The following is a 9275-nucleotide window of genomic DNA, read 5'->3' on the forward strand; positions in this document are numbered from 1 at the left end:
CTTTCAGTATTTTGCAAAAATTATAGAGTAATTTAATTTAATACGATTACGAATAAATTATCAAAAATACAAGTACTGTATTTTTGATACGGAAAAGGAACAACTGCCAAGTTTGGGGAATGCAGACCTGCCCACGTATTTGTCTATCATTTCTAAAAAAAAAATTATTCAATTTTAAAAATATGGGGGAACTGAATTCTAGCTGTGTAATTGGGTATCCGCTTAATGTTCATAAAAATAAAAGGAGCGTAATTCGTGACTTTGAATACAAAAAAAAAAAAAACACTACCTGCATAATGTTGAACGGATTCAATTTTTACTTCAACAATAATAACAAATTTCTTTAAAATTCAAATTATTTTGCCAACGTAAGAATTGAACTCAAATAATTTGAAAATTAAAAATTATGTCCATAGTTGCATAGGTAAAGTATATTAAAGGAAAAACATCTTGCGCAGTTCGCAAGATCAACCGACTTTGCTCTAAATATACCCCAGTAATTTACCAACATTTATCTCAGTAATTTACCAGACATTACTTAAAAATTTACCAATTCGCACTTGACAGCAAAGTAGTCGCCATCTAGCGGTCGAAACAGAACTACAACGAAACTAGGATATAATTTTTCGTTACATGTATTCTTATGGGAGATTTGCGATTTTCAAAAATTAATTAAAAATAGTGTAATTATCGTAGGAGTGTAATTTTTACTTCAAATGAATGTTTAATTCTTCTACTTTTTGAGAAAATTTATTACAATCTCTTAAACATGGTTTTTCTTGCAAAAAAATTGCACCGCATTTACAACGTATTTGCATTGTTTATTGTATCCTGAAATGCTGAAAAACATAGGAAGTGCAAAGCAATTTTTTCACAAGAAAAACAATGTTTAAGAAATTGTAATAAATTTTCTCAAAAAGTAGAAGAATTAAACATTCATTTGAAGTAAAAATTACACTCCTACAATAATTACACGATTTTTAATTAATTTTTGAAAATCGCAAATCTCCCATAAGAATACATGTAATGAAAAATGTTATCCTAGTTTCATTGCTCGTAGCAGCGCGTAGCAGCGCTATCTATTGGGACTGTCAACTGCGAATTTATCAAAATGCGCAGAAGTACCCAAATTTACCGATTTAATGAATACGAAAAGTCGAAAACATTGACAAAATAAAATAGTCAATCATAAGTAGCCATCATATTACACTTTTATGAAATTGATTTTCAAATAAAAATTAGCGTACTTATGAAGACGTAACCGTCATATTACAAGTGGAATAATATTTATCAGGAAAATTGTTGACAAAAAACAAAATTATTACCGAAATTTACCAATTTACCAAAATTTACCTATTTACCGAAATTTACCTATTTACCAAAATTTACCGATTTACCAAAATTTACCAATTTACCAAAATTTACCAATTTACCAAAATTTACCAATTTACCAATATTTACCAATTTACCAAAATTTACCGATTTACCAAAATTTACCGATTTACCAAAATTTACCGATTTACCAAAATTTACCAATTTACTAAAATTTACGAATTTATCAAAATTTATCAATTTACCAAAATTTTACCATTTTACCAAAATTTACCAATTTACCAAAATTTACCAATTTACTAAAATTTACCAATTAACCAAAATTTACCAATTTACTAAAGTTTATCAATTTACCAAAATTTACCAATTTACCAAAATTTACCGATTTACCAAAATTTACGAATTTACCAAAATTTACGAATTTACCCAAATTTATCAATTTACCAAAATTTACCACTTTACCAAAATTTACGAATTTAACAAAAATTACCCCAGCAATTTACTAACATTTACCTCAGTAATTTACCAGACATTACCCATTAATTTACCAATTTTCCATTTTACCAAAAATTACCCCAGCAATTTACCAACATTCACCTCAGTAATTTACGAGACATTTCCTCACTAATTTACCAATTTTTTTACCGAATTTTAATTACCCCAGTAATTTACTGTCAAAGGTTTTTACCAATTTACCAAACTTTACCAATTTACCAAAAATTACCCAAGCAATTTACCAAAATTTTCGACCAACTTTAATTACGAGTAATTCACCAAAAATAACTAATCATTTTATTTACTAAAAATTACTATTAATTAACAAAAAAAAAAAAAATTATCAAAATTTACTGGCTATTTACCAAAAACTTAATGTTTTTTGTTAAAACAAAAATTACACTAGAAATTTTTGAAAAATTTTGATTTTTTATGGCAAAAAAATTTTGGACGGATAAAATTAACAAAAAAATTAACAAAAAAATCAACAAAAAATTTTCTCCTCTTGACTCGCGCGGGATTCGAACACCCGACCTTCGGCGTACCAATCTGCAACCTACACACCCTAACCACCCCATCTGTTTGTTGGGGGTGAGCCGTTTGCGAGATATAAGGGTTTACACAAATTTCTGCTTATCCATAACGTTGAAACACACTTAAACGTTCATATCTCGTAAACGGCTGAACCGATTTCGACCAAATTAAAAATTTCTCTAGTTCAGTATCAAAGCAATATTTTGCCATCATCAGGTTCGACTTAAAGTTCGGAGCTTTTGAGTTCAGCGTGACACAAATTTATACATAAATTGATATATAAATAAATATATAAATATTCTAGGGGGTAAACTCGTAACTTTTTTATAGATTAACCAGCAAACTCATAACGTTTTGACAAACTCGTAACCTTTTTAGGACGTGACTTTTCGATGAGGTGCCATATGAATCTACAAGGTGTGGGGAGTCTACTGGCAAAGTTTGAGCAGGGACGTGAGATTGCCGTTTATACACTTTCTCTTTTGACTCAATTTTCAAATGAGTGCATAGCCTAAGTATTATGTACAAGGACATGAGGAAAAGGTGTTTATTGCCAAGAATCATTTTTTACGTTTTTTACGTTCTTTTTCGTGATTTTGGTGGTTGAAGATGTCCTCTTTCACATGGCGTGGTCAAAAATCGTCTGAAATAAATTTTTGACTGCTCAATTTTAATTTAGAGTTGATTATACAGGTCCGAATTTTCGTGTTTTTCAGTCTAAACAGTGATTTTATGGGAAAAGTATGCATCCTAGGAAAAAAATGCAATGAAGGAAATTGTAGAGAATAAAATTTTCTTTCTGCTTAGAGCTGGTTATTTTTCTGTGGGATGCTTTGTTAAAAAGCTATTTGCGAAAAACAGAGACGTAAGGGACTTTTAAAAAAAAGCTTTTCTGAAAAATTGATGTTTCGGCAATGAGATACCTCTCCACAGGTCACCCAAAAATCAAGTTAACGAATATAACGCGGCCTAACATCGAGTACTATCAGGCCTATGGGGTGACGCGTCGAGCGGATGCACAGCAACGAAGTTATAGAGGGGTCTTGAGATTGCTGTTTATACAAAACGTTACGAGTTTGCCTGTATGCGGCTATATATAAATAGATATGCAAACGGTACCTCTACGTCACCTTTTATATACTCACGCGTTCTCTTCATCACCGAATTCGGTGACGGAGGCGTTTTGCCGGTGACGAAGACGTTTCCCTGTGTATAACAAGTTCAAACGGTTTGTTTTCCCCTGAAACGTAAAAGGGCAAAACTTTGTCCGGTGACGAAAAGGTCATGTATACACCTACTGTATACAGATTTTAAAAATTTTTTTCCATCAACACAGACATACCCTCGACGTCACCGTATATAAACAGTACCTTTTGGTCACCGCTTGTTAAATGCTTCCAGTTGTGTTATATTTTCGTATTCGTAGCCAGCGCAGTTGCAGTCTATTAGGCAAGGCAGCAGGTGACAATTTGGTATAGTCAATATCTTTTTAAATACACAAGGTCACGGAAGAGATCAGTTTATAGTCGGAGGCAAATTGGTACCATTCTCGTAAATTTTTTTTGTATAAGCTTAAATCATGTAAATCAAGTGGGGAAAAGAGTATAATCACTATTACAACTGTGCTGGTTAAGAATATGCTATAAATACACCGCCGGAGGCATTTTAAAGCCTGGTGACGAAAAGGTACTGTTTATGTACGGTGACGTCGAGGATACTTAGGTCCATATATATAAATATATATATAAACTTATCTCGTTTTGCGCCATATGTCTTATCGTGATCAGCACACTCCAAAACGTCAAGAAAACCCACCCCCACCCAAATCCTCAACCATCATGACAAATACAATACCTTACTTTTCCGTTTCACGGCAAAGTCGGTAAAAAGGTCTGAAATTACACGAGAAAACTGTTTAAAGTAAAACCAAAAGTTGTTGCAAACAATACAAGCCTTCTTGTTTCTTATGCATCCATTTTTTAAAATAAAATCTCACAAAAAGTGATTCTACTGAACTAAAGTAATAAAAATTAATTTACTTTGATGCAATTTGGTCCATCAGATGATAAGTAGGTACCCACCTACTAATAAAATTCGAGAAATGATCTACATAATATTTAGCAAGATGTGAATTTTTATAAAGTTTCAAATTAATTTATTAGTACCTACCTATCTGATGAATTATTAAGACGTAAAAATTTATGATTTTTGACATTTATCTTCTTCCTCCAATCTGAAATGTCTTGTCAGAATAAGTGACTCCAATAGTTATATTTCAATGTTTAGTTTTTTTTTGGCTCATTTGTCTTCCTTGGTTGATGTCCATTTTTTAATTTTATTTTATCCGTTTTTACTCTACCATGAATTGTATTTGAAATACCTATGAGTGCCTATTTAAAGCACTAAAAATTACTCTAGAAACCATATTGAAATTTACAGAAAATGGAAAATTTTGGTAGGTAATTTTGCCCTCCAAGAAACAACTTTTTTTTTTTTTTTTTTTTAATAATTATTAATTATTTTTATTTTATTTCAATAATAGAAAACCTGGATACGAGGTTCTCTCATCATCAGTTAGATAATTACCGCAGCTTGGAAAATCGAATGATTCATTATATAAATTGGAATTTTGGTTTCAATTATGTGCGGTTCATTATAGTTATCTAACTGGTGCGAGATGGGAGGAGATCTTCAAAAATCATACATACAAGATAATTTTCGTTCAAATAGTTTCAATCAAATAAATGCATAAAAAATAAACCCGAACTTAAATAAAGAGAAAGACCGGAAATACCCACGCTATATAAACACTACGATTTGTTCATAAATAATGTATCGAATCCGAATTGTCAATTAAAAACCTCGGTAGTTCCGTTGCCAAAACACTATCATTCGGAGGTTGACTTAATAAGCTAGGTAGGTATGGCTAAACCATTAAATAAAATACACGATCTACGTATTGAACCATATTCAATTCCGTTGGTTTATTTACCATACATTAATGTTGGAGCTAAGATCTCGATCGATTCGAATTGCAGAAGGCCTGCAAGTTCAACTCAATCGACCTTAGACGCTTTGTTATGCACACATCTGCTTTGAAAAAAGCCACGATCATGGTCACATTATCGTCAGCGACGATGTCTACGAAGTTTTGACCTTTAAATTTCGTCGAACCGGTCTTGCTTAGGGAACTTTGTGGACGAAGAATCGACGACGACGACGACGATCTAGAATCCAAAAGATAACTAGGAAATGGTTATTGGTACTGCAGTCGGCTTCTTTCCCTGAGAAAAAATTCACTTACTCTGAACCGAACACCGAACCGGTTTCGTGTATTGCAAAGGTCAAGGATTTTGATGTATAGTCTATTTAATTGGTTCTTTTTTTGCGCAGGCTTTCGTCCACGTATCAACTGCTTTTTCCAATTGTGCTGATAGGAAGATCATCGAAGAGAAATTATACGAGTCACCTATTTCGTCGGAAAACTTGATGTTGCTTGTGGATAAATTGAGCGACGAAACTCTAGAAAGGATCACACCTGGGTAAGAATTTATCATCTTTAGTACTTACCATAACCTTGCACCCAATTTAATAATGAGGGCAATAAATCGCATATCAATAGACTCCCAGACAGCTAGAATTCGATGCGTGTAAATTAATAACCGAACGATATGTGGTCTTCGAAATACATTAGATGCCATGGTACAGATGAATGAAATTTATTCGAGTCGAATTACTCGGTGAATTTTTATAAATTGAAGACGTGACTCATCAGTGGAATTTTTTCATCGCTTGGCCGTAATAAAATCACCGCGAGTCTACGAAGATGAATTTAAAAAAAATATTCGGAATTTTCCTACATATAATTCAAGCCTCCTTACGACTTAGTCCCTGCGAATTTACTGACCTCGTTGTTTGAATTTTTATTATATTGAGCTCTTACAATCGATTGCATAATCGAGTTTAATATTGCCAAATTGCCTATTATACTTGAGAATTTGAGATGAATAGGTACATCAATTTACCTATAATCTTATTTATTTGAAATATTTTATTAATTTCAGACTTTTGGGTACTTATCCGAATACCTACGTTTTTACGAAATGTGTGGCCGAAGAAGTATGCCGATCTAAAGGTGCCAATTTGCCATTAACCATCTTCAGACCCGCTATAGGTAAATAAAAAGTATCACCTTATTACATACCTATCCATTTAAAAAAAATTTAAAAACAGCAAAGTGTTCACTATGAAAGCACTCAGTGGTACTTATGAACGTCTTACTTACGTTGATTTGTTGGTTTCCACGATTAAAAAATGTATTCTCCGAATTGAATTTTAAAAATAGGTACCTAAGGATGTTACACGTTATGAATCTAATTTCATCTTGTTTTGTTAACTTTTAGTCATATCGTCAGCCAAGGAACCTATTCCTGGTTGGATCAACAATGTATACGGACCAACTGGCGTAGTCGCAGCAGCAGCTGTAGGATTACTCAGATCACTACATTCGGATCAAAACTGTAAAGCTAATGTTGTACCTTGTGATTATGTGGTAAATGCTGCCATAGCTGCTGCCTGGGGCGTATCGACAAAGTAAGCATACTAGACGATGGGGAAATCCTTGGCGATGAATCAGTTGGATGGAATTGGCGCCATAAAACAACGTTTTATTGTGGTTATAAGACGTACATTTCATTAATGGGGTTTGATTATGGCTGGGCTGGGTTTCTTATATGTATTTATGTAGCTGGATTGCATACACTTGCGCCTACATTTTCACCGACTGATTGCATTGCTAATTTTCATTTACATATTAGATCTAACTGCGTTTGAAATTGCTGGAAATTTATTAACCACGATGATCATTTTTTTTACCTTGTTGAATTGTTTAGAAATAGAAATGGCGAAATTATTCACGCTAATGGTGGTAATGGATTCAACGAGGATTCACTGAAATCAAAAGTAGACGATTCGAAAAACATCCCTATTTACAACTACAGCTGTGATTTATTAGAAAAACCTTTCAGCTGGAAGGAATTTTGCCAATCGAATGAAAAACACGAACCAAAAATGCCATCTTCTCTATCGGTATGTGATTGTTAAGATGAAATAGGTATCTCTATCTACCCACCTTTTGGGTTCCTATAATAACATTAAAATGGTGTTTAATGTTTGTATTTTTCTTTTTCTTTCGGTTTCAGATATGGGCTTATAATTTAACTTTAAATAAGAATAGATACGTTCATCAAATATGTTGTTTCTTTTTACATCTTCTTCCTGCTTTCATTGTCGATAATGTTGCCAGATTGATCGGTAAAGAACCGAAGTAAGTATCCATTTTAATACTTTTTTAAAAAATACCTTTAGCTTTATAATAAATACATATATATGTATCGATTTTCTTCTTAAGAAAATGATTGGAAATTTTGATCGATTTTTTATTCAAAAGCTGTAGAATATTACAGTAGAAAAAAATCATTTGACATGTCAAAAATTGAAGCATTTCTCTGATAACAACTTATTGTAAGAAAATAACAAATTGTTGAAAAATTAAAATGAAAATTAAAAATAAAAAGAGAATTTTTTTTACGTAAAAAAAGAAACTCGAATGTGCAGTTTCAAAGTTTTCGCTCAGTTTTCATATTTTTATGTAATTTTTAGAACAATTTGGAGCAAAATCCATTTTTAGAACCCAAAATTGACAAAAAATTATCATTTTAAAAAAATACCTAAATTAATAAAAATAATTTCTGAAAACCATCCGTGATATTTAGTTGAAATATCAAAAAAATAATACATTTCTTTTAAATAACATTTTTGTAAAATAAATTTTGAAAAATGAACAAAATTAATAACACTAAAAATTGAAAACGAGAAGGAATACAGAAAAACATTGAGAACATTTTCATGGAATAAAAAAAAGTAATAGAGGAAATTTTCGATGTTGGAACAGAAAATCTCAATACCTAAGTGTATAGTGAAGAAAAACCAAAAAAAAATTATAATACGTATTCAAAAAAATAAATGAAAAAGTTCTTAATGTAAAGAAAGGACGAAAATGTCAAAAAATCGAATTTGAAAAAATTTGACATTATTATTTTTGGGTTGTGTTATTATAGTGCAACATTTTTTACTTTTTTCAATTTTTTCAAATTACCTATCAATTTTTTTGAAAAGTTGGGGTAAAAAACACTGAACAGATGGAAACTCAGACAATTGAATTATTGAAGTGAAATTATTCTAAAATAATCTCTTCTACATTCAACAACTCTCAAAAATGAAAAGATTATAGAATTGAAACGTTTTTAAATTGAATAATTAGAAAGAAGTCAAATCAAGAAAAGATCTGAAACATTTTCTTAAATGCACTTGAAAAATTCAAGGACATTATTATTTTCTAATATTAATAGACCTAATGACTTATGGGGAAAAAAAAAGGAATGGAATAGGAAATTATTCTGAAAAAATTTAAAGAATTGTTTTTCAAGAAAGGAAAAAATATCGAAAACGAAACACAACAAATTTTGCCAAAAGTTCAATATCCTTCGCGAGTAATATAATAATGATAATCTAAAAAAAAATTTAAGTAACTTAGCATTCAGATTACTTATAGATTTTTTAAATTTACAGGTTAATGGACGCATACCAAAAACTACATAAATTAGCAGATGTTCTATCCTACTTCAGCACAAAGGAATGGGATATGAAGACCGATAATGTAGTCAACTTATGGCAAAGACTTTCTAGCAAAGATAGAGAATTATTTAGTTTCGATATGAACGAATTAGATTGGGCTCATTATTGGTACATACATTGCGTAGGTATCAGAAGGTTCATCTTGAAAGAAGATCCCACCACCATACCAGCAGCTCAAATTAGAAGAAGAAGGTTTGTACCTATACTACATACAATTG

The 9275-nt window shown here is 31.4% G+C and overlaps 1 protein-coding gene across 3 annotated transcripts in view; it reads left to right on the forward strand.

Moving 5' to 3' along the window:
* Nucleotides 1–9275, forward strand: part of LOC135844717 (fatty acyl-CoA reductase wat-like) — a 33909-nt gene that overhangs the window by 23886 nt on the left and 748 nt on the right. For all 3 annotated transcript variants that reach the window (XM_065363038.1, XM_065363036.1, XM_065363037.1), the window contains exons 5-10: nt 5755–5903; nt 6426–6535; nt 6765–6954; nt 7254–7449; nt 7563–7687; nt 8992–9249. In XM_065363038.1, coding sequence (XP_065219110.1) covers nt 5755–5903; nt 6426–6535; nt 6765–6954; nt 7254–7449; nt 7563–7687; nt 8992–9249 — 1028 coding nt within the window. The remainder of the gene's footprint in view (nt 1–5754; nt 5904–6425; nt 6536–6764; nt 6955–7253; nt 7450–7562; nt 7688–8991; nt 9250–9275) is intronic.

This window comes from Planococcus citri, chromosome 4, assembly GCF_950023065.1.
Source record: "Planococcus citri chromosome 4, ihPlaCitr1.1, whole genome shotgun sequence".
Lineage (NCBI taxonomy): Eukaryota > Metazoa > Arthropoda > Insecta > Hemiptera > Pseudococcidae > Planococcus > Planococcus citri.